General features: G+C 39.8%; 2 protein-coding genes across 4 annotated transcripts; both read left to right on the top strand.

Annotated features, from left to right (window-relative positions):
- The first annotated feature begins 151 nt into the window (after positions 1–151).
- mllt1b (MLLT1 super elongation complex subunit b) lies at positions 152–8,323 on the top strand. 3 transcript variants are annotated; one of them, XM_056744485.1, is made up of 12 exons: positions 152–260; positions 1,412–1,592; positions 3,215–3,297; positions 3,927–4,070; positions 4,180–4,305; positions 4,583–5,182; positions 5,305–5,389; positions 5,470–5,581; positions 6,200–6,299; positions 6,500–6,565; positions 6,673–6,744; positions 6,855–8,323. In XM_056744485.1, exons 1-12 carry the CDS (start codon positions 249–251, stop codon positions 6,981–6,983), a joined length of 1,710 nt encoding a protein of 569 aa, XP_056600463.1. In that variant the 5' UTR covers positions 152–248; the 3' UTR covers positions 6,984–8,323. The 3 variants fall into 3 exon arrangements, with proteins under 3 accessions (XP_056600463.1, XP_056600462.1, XP_056600464.1); XM_056744484.1 differs by having other exon boundaries at positions 6,500–6,574; XM_056744486.1 differs by lacking the exon at positions 152–260 and adding an exon at positions 1,051–1,312 and having other exon boundaries at positions 6,500–6,574.
- A 638-nt stretch (positions 8,324–8,961) lies between these two features.
- Positions 8,962–20,140, top strand: sap130b (Sin3A-associated protein b). The gene is made up of 21 exons (XM_056742735.1): positions 8,962–9,180; positions 9,976–10,104; positions 10,199–10,464; positions 10,728–10,889; positions 11,141–11,264; positions 11,341–11,462; positions 11,561–11,685; positions 11,784–11,919; positions 12,008–12,098; positions 12,435–12,539; positions 12,786–12,927; positions 14,126–14,244; positions 14,526–14,792; positions 15,059–15,233; positions 15,349–15,453; positions 15,558–15,919; positions 16,108–16,329; positions 17,808–17,933; positions 18,290–18,393; positions 18,480–18,593; positions 18,693–20,140. The coding sequence occupies exons 2-21, from the start codon at positions 9,999–10,001 to the stop codon at positions 18,849–18,851; spliced, it is 3,132 nt and encodes a 1,043-aa protein (XP_056598713.1). The 5' UTR covers positions 8,962–9,180; positions 9,976–9,998; the 3' UTR covers positions 18,852–20,140.
- The last annotated feature ends 226 nt before the right edge of the window (positions 20,141–20,366 follow it).

The raw sequence follows: 20,366 nt of genomic DNA, 5'->3' as shown, positions 1-20,366 counted from the left end.
CAAGTAAAGAATGTAGTATTTTTACAGTACATAAAGTAACACAAACATTGTAGTGATAGATGGAGAGTTTTTTAGTGTGTGAACGAGGACCGCAATTCTGCTTTTATTTTAAAACTGTCCGTGTCGCGGCCATTTGTTCAAACTTGCTTCTCCCTTCACACTCCTGCAGATGTGTAACCGCGAGGATGTGCATTCAATCTACTTCAACGCTTGTGTAAATAAACCAAACGACCGGAACATAGGAAACAATGGAGAACATGGTAATAATACTATAATGACACTGCCAGACCTTCAGTAGAGTGAAATATGCATGATGTTACAATTATAGCAGCTGTATTGGCTAAAACTCGAGGCCAACGTTTCTGTGTTGACTGCCAGGATGCTAACTTAGCCAGCTAGTCTTTGAGCGATGCTAAAATCAGAAAACAAGCGGAAATACTCCAGCGTTTTATGTAAATCTACGTTGTGACAAATGTGTGTTTACAGAAACCCACGTGTCTTCTTCAAAACTGGGTTTTGAATGGACTGAGTTCCTACACGTACCATAGCAATCCAGTTAGCCGGCTGTGTTTCAAAACCTAGTGTGCTGCCTACACAGACAGATTGCATAGATGGGGTTCCCACACGGCTGTGATGCCCAAACATGCTGTATGTGTATTGTGCTCAATAGGTTGTGAGACACGACCACCATCAAAGCATAGATGTGAAATGTTAGGCTTTTCAAGTCAACAGCATAGCGAACATCAACAAATATTTGAGGAGTGAATGCAAGTTTATGGTTTGTTACTGTGGAAGTACCAAAATAATGAAAACATTATGGGAGAGTTAAGCCTAGTCCCAGACTAAGTTTGAGGTTGTCTTGATCGAATACAATTTAGACTTGCATATCTTAAAATATATCAGAGTGATTGTTTTGTCACAAGATGCACATCAGTTATGTTTTTCGTATAGTATGTTTTTAAAGACAATTTAAATATCTTAATTTAACTAGGGCCTAGTCCTGTCTAAAGATAATCCCTGTCCCGCAAACCACTCCTGTAGACGTTAAAGGTGTAGTTGTGTATTATACATTCACTGGGAAAAATGCTTGTTTTCAGAAATCACACAAACTAAGTAAACATGGGCAAGAAATTTATTAACCACTGAGCTAACACTCACAAGCCTATCTGTAATTTGGTGTCCAGTACCAAGAAAAGCCGTAAAGGACAAACTATAGTGCAACATCAAGAACTGGAGCTAGTGCTGAGATAAAATACAGATTTGGTATTGAGAAATATATTAAGATCTCTACGAGAACCTTTTTCAAACTAAGGTCATTGCTGTGCAACTAACTACTGTTTTTGCTATTGACTCCATGTTATTATTTTGTACGGAACCAAAAGACTGACTGTTGTCTGTTGTATCCTCTCAGTGCACTGTACAGGTGAAACTAGAGCTAGGACACAGAGCCCAGCTGAGGAAGAAAGTCACTACAGAGGGCTTTACACATGACTGGATGGTATTTGTTCGAGGCCCGGAGACATGCGACATTCAGCACTTTGTGGAAAGAGTTGTCTTCCGACTTCACGATAGCTTCCCAAAACCCAAGAGAGGCAGGTGGCTTTGTGTGTGTACCTACATTAGTTTCACTGTAACTTTGTACTTTGTACAACCATTCAATACAGTTTACATTGTAGGTGTTTGTCAAGTGTGAGAGGTTGTTTTCTTCACATTTACGCTGCTGCCATGCATTATATTAATATTTAGTATTAATTGTTTTATTGTGTTGTTACAGCACATTTAAACATAAGAATGAATGTAAAATACTTCAATTATAAAGTAATTCCAGCATTATGGATGTGACATTTAAAGTCGCAACCAACCAAACCATCGTTTATCTTTTCCCAAATACCTGACGATAGAGTCCAGACATCAGATCAAATATTACTTATTATGTTTTCTGTTTAAATGAGGGACATATCCGAGCATTGTGGATGTGACGAAAAAGGACACACGTTTCTAGGAGACATCTTACTTTGTAGGAGTTCTGAAAATTAAATCAGAAGCAACAATAAGCAACAAATGGAGAAGAAAGGACTCTTCATAGAACAGAAAATATTTTCTTCCCTTTTGTGCATTTATGAGAAAGAAACTTTCTAAAAAAAGTGTGCAAAGCTGCACTTACCTGACTGTAAAAAAATAAATAAAATGCCTTTAAACTTAACAGAGACATTACATAGATATATGTACAGTAAACCGGCAAATTACATCTGAGATATAGGTGTGCTAAAAAGGTTCAAATTTTGGAATTGCTCTATAGCAGTACAGCATAATTTCAGATGATAAATACTTTTCCGGTCCCAGTTAAAGATACATCACAAACACAGATTGGATTTACAGAGTGTAAGCAATTTATCCCTGTGGCATTTTCCACATTGCTGTCGTTGTTTGAGTGGCCCGACCTGTATTATTCTGGATTAACCAGTGGCATGAGTTTGAAGTGGGATTACCTGTTTGTCGGATACATTTCAGACGGGGGCAAAGTGGATGGGGCTGACTGTTTGAGAAATTAGTTTAAAGAGTACATAATATGAAATCATGAAATTTACGTTTCATGCAGAGTGTAATGTTGCCGTGTTTGAAAGTAAGCAGTCTTCCCAAATGTAAATCCGGAGTTAATGAATAACAAAGTTATTGGCTTGGAAAAAGGGAGTTGACTCTGAATCACGCAAACGAGTCGTCCCTAGTCCGATTCGCTAACCGCCATGGATTTACGCCACTACATATAGTCCCAGTCTACGTCTTCTCCCCCAAACACAAGCTTTGAGCCTTGTTCGCGGTAGACCAATCACAGCAGACTAGACCATCTGACCAATCAGACTAGGCTAGGGGTTTAGACAGATAAATCGCAGAACGAATCATTTGAGAGTCAGTCAAGAAGTAAGGTAGGAATAACTACATATTATTACGAAATAATAGTGTTTTTACACCTTCTATGTACATAAACATGTTGTTGGAGACTCCATAAACCAAAGCAGGACCTTAAAAATCCCTAGTTATGTACTCTTTAAAAATATTATTTTTGATGCAGCTATAGGGGCAGAAATCTCTTTTAATGTGGCTGTATCTTCAGGTGGTACTTTTTATAAATTTAATCTTACAGTTTAAATGTCGTTTTTTATGTTTAGCTATCCATTTGTCACATGACATATTGAAAATAATCTTTCTCACACAGTTTGCAAAGAGCCTCCATACAAAGTGGAAGAATCAGGCTATGCTGGCTTCCTCATGCCCATAGAGGTCTATTTCAAAAACAAGGTGAGCCTACCCCTCAGCCAAATGATGCTAACAACACAATCAACACTGTTTCTTTTTTTACTTGAATAACTGGTATTTCAAGCAAACTGCATAAAAAAGGTTGAGCGATCTGCTGTGCCTAATCTTTTTAGATGTGGGAAAATAAAATGGCCAGTGTGGCTTATTTTAGGCAGAAGTAGTAGCCCATATCAGAGAAACGTTGCGATGGGTTTTGCAATTCGGTGTAGATAAAAGGTTACACAACTCTGTGGACAGGAGTATTTGTAGTGGGTGCAAACAGATTTTACACACACATGAACCGGGAATATACAGTATATGCGGCTGCTGCATTGGAGAGAACTCAACAAAGGGTAATTGGTAAGAGTACAATAATGACTAACCTTTTTGACTTACCTTCATTGAGATTTTGTTGTCATTTGTTTATTTGCTTTTTTAGAATTCTTGGCAGAATATTTGTGGTGTTTTTTCATTTTCTCTGTTAAATGTTCTGAAGTGTAACCCACTGTAAATGTTTCACATGCTGCTCAGTTTTTAGGGTGCAAGACATTTTTACTTGTATTAATAGTACATTTTTAAGGATATATTTCACATTTTAACAGACTGATCATGCTCATCTCCTTTTTTCACAGGAAGAACCTAAAAAGGTGTGCTTTAATTATGACCTTTTCTTGAACCTGGAAGGGAATCCGCCTGTTAACCACCTGCGCTGTGAGAAGCTTACATTTAACAACCCCACACACGAGTTTCGACGCAAGCTGGTCAAGGCTGGTGGGGTGTGTGTGACTGTTTGTTTTGGGATTATCTGTACTTTTAATCAGATCTTTCAAACATACAGGCTCACTTTTTTCCACTCTTTCTCATTGGGTTGTATGCTCATCTCAGGTTATAGTGGTTCCTGAAGGAGCTGAGATGATGCCGAGGCCCAGCCCAGATTATCCGATCCTGCCTAGTATCCCTCTCTCTGCTTTCTCTGATCCCAAGAAGATCAAGTCTTCTCATGCAGTAAAGGTTAGTAATGAAAATATCAATTGTAATATAACATTAAAAACATACGTTGCTTGTGTTTGTCATTTGATTTCCAAACTTATATATGATTTACCCACAACACTTTTTTTGTTCGTGGCTTTCAAATTTGCCTTGTTTTTGGATTAATAGTGTTGAATGGATTGGAGGTAATTCTTCTGTATTTGTCAGGAATGAAGCCTAGAGTATTATTTTGGAGCGGCTACCAGATTGTCATCATGTATGTCATGCATTCAATATTGACTAAAGCTTGTGTTTGTAGGAGGCTAGCAAAGATGGAGGTAGTGGGAGCAGCAAAAGTCTCAAAGCCCATAAGGCAACCAAAGAGCACAGAGAGCGTACGCGGAAAGACTCAGAGAGCAAAGCCACGTCCAGAGAGAGCGACCGTGAAGGGGGTAACACGTCATCATCGTCTTCCTTCTCGAAAAAAGCCTCAGACTCCAGAAGAAAAGATGCAGGGAAAACCATGCCCAAAGCTGCCTTTAAAGAGTCTAAACTAACAGTCAGAGAGTCCAAGATGGACAGCACTCCTCCGAAGGGTGGAGGAGCCATAACGAGTGCAGGAGGTCAATTGGACACTCGAATTCCAAGCAAGCGGCCCTCCTCCGCCACTGAGTCTCCAAAGCTAAGTACCAAGAAACAGAAGCGATTGGGGTTAGATGGCATAAAGGGACCTGTAAGTGGAGCCTACAGCAGCAACTCTCCCCGCATCACCTCGACAACACCCTCAACTTACACAGAGAAGAAAACTGCAAAAGATAATAACCACTTGCCCAAGATGAAACCAGAGGTTCAGGATATGACAAGGCAGCCAGACTCTGATGAATCTAACTCTGAGGATGAATTCTCTTCAAAATCTGAGGTATGTATTGAACAGTAATTGTAGGAATGTGCAAAATATTTCAAAATCATCAATGATGAACGGATTAAAGTTCAAGGTGCTGTTCCTTGTGAGAAACAAGTATGTGTTCTCTATGTTCAAAGCATTCGGCTCCTTCCAGTCCATCTAGCTCCAGCTCAAGTTCCAGCTCTGACTCTGATTTTGAACCTTCCCAGAAGCAAGGCCAAGGTACTGCGTTCTGTTGTACAAGTTGGGAATTGTATTTTCCTTACTGTTGCATGTATCATGACGTCAACTTAAATGTCCAGGGCCGCTGCGTTCAATGGTAGAAGATATGCGGTCTGAAGGTTCTGATGATGATAGCAGTTCTGAGGAGGAGACACCCATTAAGACATTGACCCCGTCCAACCACGACTTTCGGTTTGTGCCATTTCCTCTCAGTTCAGTTTTGATCTTTCTTGGATAACTGAAAGATTTACAAACAAGTATCTGTAGTAACATAAATTTTAATTGATTTGTTTGAGTCAGTGTAAACAGAACTGGATTTGTGGCATTAGGCTTTACACAAGTGTACAGTTTAAATGCAGCTCAACAGACCTGGTATTCTCTTGTGTTATTAAAGCAGCACTATAGAACGTCTGCTCCAGTGTCGTAAAAGAATGTAGCTGCATAAGCTTCCCAGTGGGCAGCGCAATACATGTGAATTTGTTTACTAAGCTGATGGAATATGCAAATGCAGAAACGTTGTTTGGAAACCATGTCTCACTCTTCGGCAGTCAGGGGATGGGCGGGGCTGTGTGTACCAACCCGAACACAGAACTCACAGAGTATGGTTGTAGCCTCCAGGAGGCTGGTCAGGTGGCAGTAGCGGCGTCTGGTTAAGAGTTGTTTTACCACTGTAATCATTTTTGAGACATTATTTAAAGGTTGAAAAACTACAAAGTGTTGCTTTAAAATTACTACCACATCCAGGTAGCCTTTTGAATTTGCTTGTGATTCCTTTCACTCTCACATTCAATATTTATTTCCTGTTTTCAGTTTCAGTATGGACAGTGAGAGTGATTGCAATGAAGAGTCCCGCCCTCCCAGCCAGGAAGCCCCGTCATCTCCTCCAAAACTCAGCTCAGCAAACCTCAAGGTAACATTACTCATAATTTCTTTGTGATTTCTGTTGAGAATATCTTACTTTGCTGTAAACTGTGAGCGATGTAACTGCAGATTATGACACACTGACTGAAGTTGAAAATGCATAGTAAAACTCGAAGTAAAACTTCAAGCGTAAGCCCGGAGGTTTGATTTGCTATTCATTTTAAAAAGTGCCTTTGTGTCCTTTGTTAGATGTTAGGGAAAAAGAGTCCAGACTCTTGCACCCGTGAGAAGCTGCTCAAGAGGGGATACGACAAGGTAGGAAGGGTAAATAAATCAATCATATTCATTAATAATGGCTGAAATACAGAGTTAATTGTACGTAAAACTGCGAGAAACTTTTTTAACAAATGCTGTAACAACAGGCCTATACAGAGGAGCTCGTGGACCTCCATCGCAGACTGATGGCTTTGAGAGAGAGGAATATTTTGCAGCAGGTAAAGTGTTTTATGTGTATGTGTAGTTGACAGTACATTAAGTGCTTTATTTTGGCAACATCAAGATTTAGGGTTGTAATGCGTACATTTGTGTTTGTGTGTCTATTTAGATCGTTAACCTCATAGAAAAGACTGGGAATTTCAATATCACCAATACAACCTTTGACTTTGACCTGTTCTCGTTGGATGAGTCGACTGTACGAAAACTCCAGAGCTACCTGGAAGCCACCTCTACATGACACAAGTTCCTCGCTCCTTTCCATTAGAAGAAGCCTCAGAATTGACTGGTGGCAGAGGGAATGGTATTGAAAATAATGTATAAATGCACAGGAAACAAAACAAACAAATAGAAAAATCTTTATACTGTAATAACAAAATAAGCAAATGAGAACACCAGGGGCATAACGGGGTGGTATTCAGGGTTCATTAATTCAAGAACAGCATTGCATATTGCACTAAACTTACAGAAAGGGCACAATACTGTCCAAAATGGACAAGATCTCATTATGAACAGTTGATACACCTCATTTCAAATAGGTACATTTCAAGACTGGTTTTGCACCAAAGCTATAACACTGGTGGAATGGATCGCCTGCTCATGCCTGGAAGGGCCTTTTGCAAGGGCGTAGAAACTGTGTTCCCTCTCTACCCTGTTACATTTCTGCACCATCATATGTGTCAACCACTCAGCACAGTGTGGTTGCAGGAAAGAAGCCAGAAGTGATTAAACATTATCAACAACAGCTTTGTTAGCTTTAAAAAGTACGTACACAAGCTTTACTGGTAATATATGCTCCCACAGTTCAGCCAATGTGGAAAAACTGCCTTTGTAGTGCCTTTTACAAAATATCATGTTTTTAATTATAATTTAAGTGACCTGTCAACATAAAAACGCCTGAAATTGATGTTCAAACCCCATTTAAATGCATTTAATACCTGCTAAGAGAGAACACATAACGAGAGATCTGCTTTGCATGTAAGTTGGAGAAAGGTCTTATGCATTATCTTTTGTTTCTTGATGTTCAGCAACATGAAGTCAATTTTTGGTTGGTTATTTAAGTAACTGTGCACTTTTTCCGTGTCACTTCAGTGCTTTGTAATTATCTCAATACTATATTTATGATTATTTACTACTTTTTTTTTACATAATATTGACCTGCAAAAATGTACAGATTTTTGTCAATGTTTTTAATGCATCTATTGAAGTCATATTATTGATTATTCAATCACTTGAGAGAATATGCACACAGAATGAAGATGAAACGTGTTTTGTCTGTACTCCAATGGTGCAATTGGAAAAAAGTCTTCTGTCAACCTGAAGTATTATACAAGTGAAAATGTATTTGTGTCGAATACCTATTGTCTGATAACTGCTTGACATGTTATACTTCATTGTCGATTGCCAGTTATTCTTTTTTTGATGCTAAGTAATATATGGTTATGAAGTAAACAATGTTTCCAGTGAAACCTTTGTGGCAGATGTGTGATACCTCATGGGTAAATCACAGTGAATTGCAGTATTTGTACGATAACATGAATATTTTAATAATTGATTTATAAAAAGTCCATTTTAAGTTAACATGTATGTTTGTGTCAGTGGGCCTATAAATCCTCACATGCTCACTGTATTTTTCTGATGTGAGCTGTGGACAGTTAAGAGACAATTAAACTGAACACAACTGTGGAATTTAGCTCCCTCTTGACATGGCAAGAAGCTTTTTTTGTGTTTTTTAAGATTCCTGGATATCTTCCAGGTGTCTAAAGTATTTATGTCAAAGAGCATGCGAGAATGAACCTTGTGATACTCAGAAACTCCCATTATGTTTCCACACAGTGGCTTTCGATATATCACCTATTAACAGGACTATTCCACACACTGATGAATAGATTACAAAACCATAGAGGTCTGGTTTAAAGCTTGTTCATGCTCTTAATTCGTTTTGTTTATATCATTGTGTGTTTATTTATTGCCTTTAGACCAGCAATACTGAAAGCTATGACATGTGGAGTAACTTGATGGTTATTCCAAGCAGTGTCATTTCTAATAAAGAGTTTACGTAGATTATTACATCCGTCAATGTGCGGATAATAGAGGTAATGTTAACGTTACTCATATTGCACGTGCCTGACTGCCTGTATCTCATTTGGTAGGGAGCTGCTTTACCAGGAAGCACATATACTGCTTCCTGTAAGCACATATCATCCTACTAAAAAAATCCTCAACATTGAAAGCGCATTCGCTTTAGATAAATCAATCGTGTAACGTAACGATAGCCTGCCAAACCCCTCACTTTATGAGAATCTCGGTGGGAGGACTTTTATTTTGAAGTTCAGGACCGGAAATATGATGTTTTGTTGAAGCCCGATTGTCGTTAATGCCAATGGTCGATTTGCCGGGGTACGGAACGGATGGAGTGCACGGGCGTCATTTTTACGGTAAATCTGGGGTTTTATGTCTGTATACACAATAGTGATGCTAAGAATGCGTTTATCGCGTAGACAGGATCTCATTAATTAACACTCCATTTTAGGCAAGCGATCATGTCTCGGTAGTTTTCTCCAAAAATCAACGGGGTTGTAGCAGTCGCGGTTCTTTTACGTAAATTCCTCGAAAAATGCTGCGTATCAAATATAAAACGACCATATGGGCGAGGACTGACCTACTGTGGGAATTAAACTAACGACATGATTTAAGCACAGCACATCTGGGTATGATAACTGCTTGCACAGGTATAGAATGGTATACGTTACCATTGCCTTGACAACCATTTAATTTTACAGATCAGGGTTCACATAGATATCGGGGCACAATAAATGCCTTTACCGTGTTTTTTTAGGGTGAGGCATATTTAAATTGAATACGGTTTCACATTTACTTTAAAACAAAGTGGATTAAAAGCAAGCATGTTTAAATTTGCCTTTGTGTGAGCGTTTCATGTCTTCCGTCATATTATGAAGCATGACTTTTTTGTTTGTTTCTTTGTTTATTTAGCAGACCCTTTTATTCTTTTTTTTATACATAGCTGCGTACAATTTTTTTACTTTGCCAAAGAGTCAACAATGAACACACTATACATAGCTATGTATATTAAAATAGTATTAGTATAAAAATTGTATTTTATAAACATCAGAAACGTAAGTTGGAAAGGTTTTGTTAATTTTCATCTATATTGCGAGCTGTAATGTGACTTTGCACGTGTCATTTATCCATCCACCGCTTTGCTCCTCCAGGAAGAACGTGAAAGTTCCTAAAAATGAGTTCGCAGCAGTTTCCACGTCCAGGACTCTTATCTGGCCTAGGACAAGGACCAGCACTTGGCAATAGCACTCCAGGACTTGCAGGAAGTCAAAAAAACACAGGTGAGCGAGCCAAGATGTGTGCTCCGTAAGTCATTTTCAGAGGTCATTTAACACGATTCTGTCAGTTGTGACACAGTTCTGTTGGTTTAAGCAGGACGGGGAGACTCTAATAATGCTCCACGTGAAGCGGTGTCCAGTGGACCTGCTACGATTTTCAGAGATGATAAGCAGGAGACAGTGGTGGTGCGACCATACCCCCAACCCCTGACTCAGCCCCCGCCTCATGGAGCTCCTCCCACCCTGCCATCTCCTCTCCAACAACACCCCTCTGTTCAGCCAGGCATGCCTGTCTCTGTTTCAGCAGCAGGGTCCCACCTTCCTCATGGTCTTTCCTTAGCCTTCTCAGAGGGCCCTCTAAAGGTACAGGTGTTTCATGCTTAATCTTCAGGTCGTATTTCTAGGGATGTGAAAACGATTATGCATTTTATTCAAAGTGACTTGCAGTGTCACTTTGGTGCATTCAAGGTACATTCGTTTTACATATGTATTATTAAAATCAGTTTGCTTGCCATTATGACCCATCTCTAGTACCTTTATGTTATAAAGCTCTAATATCTTTCAAAAATCTATTTGAATATGACCAAAATATACGTTTGCTTTTGTCTCTGTTCTGTTAAATCCAGTCTGCCCTGAAGACGCCCATTTCAAGCCGTGTTATAGCTCCAGCACCCGTGTCAACACAAGGTCACCTCACTCTCCCTTCTAAGGTGCCTGGTCATATCACATCTACTATGGAGACCACACAGGCCCCTGGTATACCTGTGGCAACCATAAGTGGTCAGCAGGTTTGTAATGGTTTAAATCAAATGCATCAGAATCAGTTTTTCTGCACTATAATGCTTTTTTATAATACTATCATTTTTGTATCATTTGGCTGTTTAGTGAATCCTAAGAATGTTAGTTGTGAAAATGGCAAACCACAGCATATTGAATCTGTATTAAAGAACAAAAAGCTCACATGGGAAATAAAAATTCATTGACCATAATTTTTTCTGAATTCCATGTGGTCTAAAATAGTTTTGTGTCACACAATAAGGGTCACACTGGTAACCTGCATCACCTGATGACCAACGTGCAGATCATCCGCAGTGGAGCCCCTGCACTGCAGATTGGTTCCTCTGCTGCTCCTCAGCATCCATTTACCTCTCATTTACCAAGAGGTGAGTTCTACCAATGTCTGACATTTCAAACAGTTTTCGTGTCTGCATGCCGACTGGATTTGTCTCGTCGGCGCAGGAGCTGCTGCAGCAGCTGTGATGTCAAGCTCCAAAGGAACCACAGTGCTGAGACCAGCAGTTGGTCCAAGCTCCGCTTCAGGGCAACCTACAGTCCAGCACATTATCCACCAACCAATTCAGGTACTGGTGACTGAGTTAGTACTTCCGATTATAAAGGGAAATATCATCCAAAATGAAAATACTGTCATCATTTATTTACCTTCACCTGTGTATTACAGTCTCGGCCCATAGTCACTACCTCTACAGCAGTGCTGCCTACAGTAGTGGCTCCAGTGTCTGCCACAAGACCTCAGTCTCCGGTTATCACCACAGTGGCTGCCCACTCTGGAGACATGGCACATGGGTAAGGCTCATTATCTTTAGATTTAATGATTTCACTTGTTTTAATGGGATGTGCCTTGGAGACACATAAACTGTCTGATAAACTATTTTTGGATCTAGACGCTCGCCGTTGACAATCCACCCACCCCCAGCAGCTTTGAGTATTCAGCGCCCTCCGCCCTCATGGGACACGCCCACACGCATCACCCTGCCCTCCCACTCTGCTCAGAAAGCTCTGCCTCACTCTGTTGCACAGGTTGGAAATTTTCCTCATCTTTTGGGGAAATACTTATTGGATTATGATAACAGATTTTAAGTAAGTCCCTCTTATTGCTTTGTTGTAGAAACCTATTTTTAGCACTGTGACACCTGTTGTTGCTGCAACAGTGGCTCCCATTCAGGCAACTAACACTGCACCATCACCCGCAACAACAGGTAGGTGGGAATACTATAGTACACCTATTAATATAATTGCAGGAATGCAAATCACACGTTGGTCATGATACCGAAATTTGACAGTATATTCCAATTAATTATCATTATAAGATTCCAATTATTATACATTTTAACATATTCAAATAACAGGATATTCTTTAAGTTATCCTTCAATATTTTCAAAATGAGCAGCAAGTATTTTTCTTAGGATCAAATCAAAATACTGACATACTTATAGATGCACTCATGGACTCTAAATGTTTCTAATTCTATTAAACAGCTCTTATATCTTTCTTAATGTATTCCAATAAATACTTAAGTTACCGCCTCTTTCAGGTTCTGCCCCCCACAGCCAAATAACCAGTAGCAACATTGTCACTATGGCTGTTGCCTCCCACTCTTCTCATGCCTCAGCAGTGACCACATCCACCATCCCTGTGGGTAAGACACTTTTCTAAATTCGTTGCAGTTTACTTCGGATATTTAAAGAGGCAGTGCAGAATGCTTGTGACTAACCTTCGTAAGCCAACAAACTATTTATTTATTGATATCAATTTAAGCTATAAAAATGTAATAAGAAATTGGGATTAAAACATTTTGTAAGGCTTGAATGTAGTAAACACTATATTAAAGATCGCTTGTAAGATTGTGAAACCTCTGTACTAAAGGATTTCTATTGTCTTTTAGCTAAGGTAGTTCCTCAGCCCATCACACACACTTCACCACGTATCCCATCTGAATATGTTGGAGAGAGGGGCAACCTCATCCCCATATCAAGTCATCGCTCCTCCCCCAACCCCATCACCATGGAGAATCGCACTGACAACAGGTAAACATCTTCCACCTTCGAAATATTAGGTATACTAAAGAAACCGAGATTGTTTGTTCAGATTACACTGTTGGGAAAACTGACACATTATGGACATAACACAAAAGGGATTAGTTCACCCAAAACAAAACATTCTGTCATCATTTATTTACCCTTGTAACGTTCTAAAGCAGCATAAGATTCAAGTTTTTCTGTGGACAGCAAAAATATATTTTGAGAAATGTCTCTGTGTTTTTATATCTACACAATCAAAATCAAAGGAGTATGTTTTTGTTTGGTTACCTGCGTCATCTTTTGTGTTCTGTGGCCCGTTTCAATAAGGAGGTCCAACCAACTCTAGGTTAAACCTTGAACTCCGAGTTGGTTTACTTAGAAATTAGAAACTTTGAGTTTTTGGTTTCAGAACAGCTTATTTGAGTTAGTCTGGATAGGCTTACCCTTGGTTAAGCATGTGAACCACAACTGTAAAAAGCCATGATCAATGGAGCTCCGATATGAGGATTCACCATGGCAACGGGACCAAAAAAAAGCAAAATAGTGGCAGAAAGCGCCTCAGATCGAGGCACACTTTCCACTCTGCATACAGTGGATTTAATGTATGTGCTGAAAGTGTTAGTCTGATCGCCGGTTCGAGCCCTGTTCTGTGCAGATTTGAATTGGAATGGCTGCAATCAATTGTTTATTACCTTTATTGCTTCTTTTCTGCATGGAAGTCTGTATTTATAAATTTCTTCATGCACTTTATTAAGTCATTTCTCATCGTCCATAGAAAACTATGCTCTGGCATACCTCGCATTTTGAAACAGAAAACCCAGAATTTCCCTCATTTCAGGGTCACTATACTCAATTTTCACTAAACCCCCTTTCTGAAACGGGGCCTTGCCCGTAAGTTATACAGTTTTGGAATGACACATAAATAGAAGAATTTTACACTTTGGCCGAACTATCCCTTTAAGAGTCCAACAAATTTATCTGTGTTTAGGATTGTCTTATTCAGTATACACAAAACAATACATTTACCCCTACATAAAATCTTTGTGTGGGTTTTTTTATTTCCTTTGTCTGCGAAAATTTGAAGTATTTTTTATTGTGTGTATGTGTGTTTTGGATGTTTTTATAAATGCATTGTATCTCATCTGCAAAATGCATGTGTGTTTGTGTGCCCTCTGCTAATGAGTTATGTTATTGTTCTTTATAGACAGTCTGTTCCAGTGCAGTTCCAGTACTTTCTTCCCACCTACCCATCAGGACCGTACCCGATGACCCACACTTATACCCCTATAACCAGCTCTGTGTCATCCATACGGCCTTATCCAGGTACCACTAGTGCAATTAAATCAAATGATACTCATTGTTTAAAGCTTTTACACAATGTGATCCCTTTCTTGGCATGTGGTAAACATTACTGACCAATCCCTCTTAGTGTTGCTTGAGCCATATTGATATCCGTCAGACCGGATGTTGTTGTTTCTAATAGAAGTGAATGGACATCAATAGAGTTTTACACGGATTTGATGACCGAATGTTTGGATGAACTATCTTGTTAAGGGTTGTCAAACTCTGTACTGCAACTTTGTTTGCCTGTTGTGTGGATGCAGTAACTGCTCAGGCCCCCAGTGGTGCCATGCCTGCCCAGACCGGCGTGGGAGTTGCACCAGTTCATTTGAACTCTATGCAGCTGATGACCGTGGACCGCATTACCCAGATCAACACCCAGAATATTCAGCCGGCAACCATGGCAGCACAAGGCATCCAACCCATGCCCATCCCTGCACAGGGTTTGCATACGTCTGCTCAGATCACCACCCCGAACATTCAGCCCACACCAGTCAACCAACAGCCCCAAACAGAATCCAAAGCTTCAGGTGAAAAGCCTCAGATGAGCTCTGTGTCAACGTTTATTAGTTCTCAGCACCGATTCATGCAAAATAAAGTATGATTTTGAATTGGAGAATTCAAGGCCATTTGACTGGCTCATACTTTAGAAGCCCTAAAAGGCTTGGAAAAAGTAAAATAAACGAGCAAGTTTTTGGACCACTGTTGTTCACATCTTGGTAAATGGTCTGTAGATGCATTTGATCTGCAAAAGCAAAACCATTTGGTGATGGTTGTGTTGTTCTTTCTCCCCCAGTTGTGCTGGCCGATGGTTCCACACTAGTTGCTAACTCTATTAGCAATGCGTTCACCACCAGTCAGCCTGCCACCACTGTAACCCAAACACACAATCAGAGTGCAAACTCCGGAAACCCTTCTATGGTGACTTCACCTCGTCCTAGCATTTTGCGCAAGAAACCTGCTAATGATGGGTGAGAATCCTACTGTCGGCCCACTCTTTGTGGTTGGAATGCTTATTTTTGGAGATTTATTTTGCAAAGTTGTGGTTTAGATGATCGTTAAATCTGACTATTTTATTTATTACAGTGCTGCCATTAGGAAGAACTTGATCCCAGTTCAGCTCGGTGACTCCACAACGCCCAGAATGGAGGGCGCTATCAGGAGTGCAGCAGGATCACCTCGTCCTACAGGGTAATGAAGTATTCTGACTGGTTTTACAAGCTTGTTAGTTACAAATCAGCTTGAAACACTATCTGAGTCTTGCCTTATAATTAATTTTTTTAATTCATTGACAGCGTTAAGCCCAAACCTGACATCCACTTGAGCCTCACTCCATCAGTGACTGGGGCAATAGAGGCTATTCCCCCCCAGGGAAACGAACATCAACCACAGCACGTGGGTCCACCACCCTCTCAGCTTCCCTCACAACCTGTATCCGCCCTTCTGACCTCAGCCACGCCCCCTTCTCAACCAAGTCCTGCCTTCTCAGCCATACCTGCTGCCATGGCAGTAACTTCCCCACTCCCCTCCATGGCTAATGTTGTGGCCCCGCCCACTCAGCCAGCAGCCAGTACCACATCGGGATGTGCCATTAGCTCGACTCTCCCAGAAATGAATATTAAACAAGAGGCGGAGCCTATGGACACTACAAAACCAGGTATGCACAAGTGTTCAGAATGTCCTTATACTTTATTCAAGGAATAGGAGTATAAAGCAAAAATAACCGGAGGTTCCTTCGCAGGCATACGCACTCCCACTCAATTTGATACTTTATTGACATGCCACATGTTTTTACCAGCCAAAAGTATTTGAATGAACAGCATCTTTCACCTTGTACTCTTTCAGTGGCATCAGGGCCCAACAGTGGCGCACAGATGTTGGCAGTACCAGTTGCAGACATCACTCCAGGAGCTTCACCCAGGAAGAAGCCCAGAAAACAGCAGCACGTCATCTCCACCGAGGAGAGCGAGATGATGGAGGCCAACAGCACAGATGAGGAAAAGCTCCCACCCAAACCACACAGTCATCGTGCGGAGAAACGCAAGTCCCCTCCTAAAGAATACATTGGTGAGTTCTGTTTAACCACACCTGTCTGTAATCCAAAAGGTCATGATTGGCTAGTTAATTGCATCTTTCCAAAACCTCCGATGTCCAAATCCGCTGTTTTTAGGAAATGGAAAAACACTGAACCTTTTGTGTGACAATAGGAAGAGTTTCAGATCTGCATATTTTAATTAATATTAAAATTAAAGAAAAAAAATATTTTATAGAGCTCTCGAGATTGACGTCGCGCAATCGGAATCCGCCATTTTGGCAGTAATTTAAAACCAGGCTGTTTAGACTTTACAAATCCTACTAATTTAAAATGGTGGACAGCTGCCGTGTGTCAGAATGCCAGAACAGGCGGGGATAGCAAACTACAAATCCTTTTATCATATTCGTAAGGATCGTAAGTGGTAAACTGCAATAAAATGTTCTAACCAACACGCCACCGCTAATTCCTCTTTGTTGTTATGCTACCAAATCCAATCACAGTGGGATCCTAACACAACTCCATCGTGTCTGACCTCCACCCATGGCTTCAATGGAGCGTCATTTAGGTTTTTTAGGGGGAATGTTTGACCTGCAAGATCAGTGATATAGCTATGCTGGCTACCTACAAACAAGGAAATCGAGGGTCGATTACGTTAGCTAACAGAGTTGACATACCCTTCTAAAACAGGTTCACACCAGCGGATTCCAAAGTTGAATATCCATTACAAAATTCACATCAATTTTGACCAATCCAGGCTTTTAAAGAGTCTCTGGAGTAGGACCATGAAAAGTTGATGAGGTAGTTGTAGATATTAGGATCCTGCAGGTCAGGAAAGCTTTCCGTTTCTATTGATAAACGTTAAAAGCACCCTGGGGGGATTATAGGAGCATGTTTAATCTATTAAATTTTGCTGTGCACAGTTCTATGTTTTTTTTAAATAAAACTGCACAGTGAACTCTGTTGCCTTGAAACTCATGTTGGCGCCATTCATTTCATATTCGCTCCCGGCTGTCACTGCCTGCCAGTATGGTCACGTAACTATTGGAGCTCTGTAGACACATCAGTAGTAAATTCATCCATAAAAGGATGCCATTAAACCAATATAAAAAATAAACTGTGTTGTTTCTACATTAATTTGCAGTATTGTAATGAAATTATTAGATAAGTATATAATTATTAAATATGTAAGTATATTTTGAAATGTTAATGTCATGTGACATTAGTTTGTTTATATTGATTTACACCACTATTTAAAATGTATAGTATATAAACATATATATGAATGACAGCACTAATTAAAATGTATAGTATAATGTATGTATGTATGTATGTATGTATGTATGTATGTATGTATGTATGTGTATATATATATATATGTATGTATATATATATATATATATATATATATGAAACAAAACTTGCACCATTTATCCGGCAGTAATAAAAAAACTAAAGCATGATGACCTGTATAGTGCTGAACTGTGCATCAGTGAATCTGTTCTTCATGCAGATGAAGAGGGAGTGCGGTATGTTCCTACTCGAGTTCGTCCTCCCATCACTTTGCTCCAACAGTACCGCAACCCGTGGAAGGCGGCATACCATCACTTCCAGAGACACAGCGACATCCGTGTCAAGGGTCTGTATAGGTTATAGGACACACCGTTTCTTATCATTTTTTCATTTCGCAATAATACAGTTTAGTGTTTTTTTTTTTTTATGGTCGCAGGTTATTGAATAATACATGTTTGTGTTATCTATTTATAGTATCTCAAAACAAACCCATTCGCTCGCAATCTCCCAGTGTTACAAAGGGGTTTCATTTTTATGAAGCAATAGTTAAAATCCTTTTGGAGCCGCTCTGGTTGTCTTAGGGGTTATAATGGATAAGCGATAGCCTGTGCAGCATTCCATTTTGCAATATTAAAAAATATTATGTGATGATTTTCTTGTTATACATCAGTAAAATAATGCCTGTTCATGTTATCCAATCAGAGGACAAGAAGGGCACCCTGCAGGATGTGGCCAATCAGAAAGGAGTGGTGTGCAGAGCCCAGGGCTGGAAAATTCACCTCTGTGCAGCTCAGCTCAAGCAGCTGGTCAGACTTCTTCGGTTACGTAAACTATAACAAGCAAATTATATATCAGGCTTTGGTCTGAACACTTTTGTATCTTTAATCTGCAGACTAATCTGGAGCATGATGTCTACAGTCGTCTAACAAGTCTTCAGGAAGACCTCATCCCAAAGAAGAAGGCTGGAGCTGAAGATGATCTTCACCGTATAAATGAGCTCATACAGGTGGGATCCACCGATCGCTTTCAACCACTAGTAATGTCACATTATCAATAAGGACTAAAATGTGTAGTTTTATCATAACTTTAATGTTTCACTGCACAGGGCAACATGCAGCGCTGCAAGCTTGTGATGGATCAGATTTCGGAAGCACGTGATGCCATGTTAAAGGTGCTGGATCACAAGGAGCACGTCATGAAGCTGCTAAACAAAAACAGCAGCACCAAGAAGCTCAGTAAGCTGAAGCGTAAAGACCGAGCATGATCGTGATCACAGGAGAGTGTCAGTGACACGGTGCCCTGCTTTACTGCTGTAATTCCAACAGAGGATCTTTTATCTGGCAAACTCTTCCTCTCCAGGCACACACAATGTTTTAGGGAACAAGAACTATAAATCTGACAACTGGAACAGTTTATTTTAGTCAAGTTTAAGATTTCATTTTAAACTGAATATACATATTTCTCAGATAAAAAAAGAACAGCCACAGATACAGGTAATGGCAATGCTGTATTACCGTCGTATAGATTATATTCATCACGTTTTCATTTGGGTGCCTTGAATGATATGCCGGTATTGGCAACTCTGAAGAACAGTATTCCATAATGGCATTTATCGCTCCAGAAGGTCACAGTTTGCATCGTAAGTGCTCAAAAAAGCCATATTGATGACATCCAAACTGTCCTAGTAAACACAGACTGAGCCTGAGAGAGTATTTTATCACGCATGCGTTGTGGAAAAAGTTAGGGTGCTTTGGTAAAATGGGAGTATCGTGCCTTTCAGCATGCCTCACAAATATGGGTTTGATATGGTGTAGATTGTGAAAACTGTTTAGAGGAATTCATTCTCTGCTATGACCTGTAGATCTGTGAGGATCATGTAGATCCAGCTCTGGAGGGATCTCACTCATGCATTAAGGCCGGTGAGAGTTTTCAGATCGAAATCAAAAAATGTAGAAGATACGTTAGTTACAGGTCTACGTTAAAGGGATAGTTCACGCAAAAATGAAAATTCTGTCATGATTTATTCACCCTTTTCTCATTTCAAACATGTATGACTTGCAGAACACAAAAGAAGATATTTTGAAGAACGTTGGTACAGAACATTTCCGGCACTCGCTTTTATTGTATAGACAAAACCAGTGCAAGTGAATGGGTGGCAGTTTTCTTTTGTGTTCTGCTTGAGAACGTCATACAGGTTTGAAATGACGAGGGTGAGTCAATGATGACAGCATTTTCCTTTTTGGGTGAACTATTGCATCAAAACAAAGTATATAAAGTATTTTTGTTGTTTTCTTCTTAAAAGAATGTCATGACTATTTTTCCATTTAAGTTGCTTGAAGGAGTGTCATTTTTGGCCAACATTGTATAATGAACGATCAGAATTTCTTTTGAATTACATTTCATGTTGCACTCCGCTGCTCAAGTAAAGACACTTTGTTCATCTATTTGTGTGTGTTTTTTTTTTACTCCTTTGTGGCCTCATTTAAATGACAGTTTTTCTTGTTTTAATTATTTTACGTGACGCAAAATGTAATAAAATCCTTTTACAGCCTTTCTGGTTGTCTAACGGTTGGAATTTAATGCTTGACGATAAGTCATTATCAGCTTGCTGGGTGTGTCTGTATTATTTGGTGTTGCTAAGCACATACATATAATTGAAAGTTAGGTTGACTATCCTGCCAACATGAATTGTAAATCAATAACAGGTACTCAAACGTTATTAATTAGACTTATCTAATCAACCAGTGTGTGCCTTGAAACCTACTGTAAACAACCATGG

The sequence above is a fragment of the Triplophysa dalaica genome, chromosome 3 (assembly GCF_015846415.1).
Source record: "Triplophysa dalaica isolate WHDGS20190420 chromosome 3, ASM1584641v1, whole genome shotgun sequence".
NCBI classification, from domain to species: Eukaryota; Metazoa; Chordata; class Actinopteri; order Cypriniformes; family Nemacheilidae; genus Triplophysa; species Triplophysa dalaica.
The sequence above is the reverse complement of the archived record's forward strand: the minus strand, read 5'-3'. Positions and strand labels throughout refer to the sequence as shown.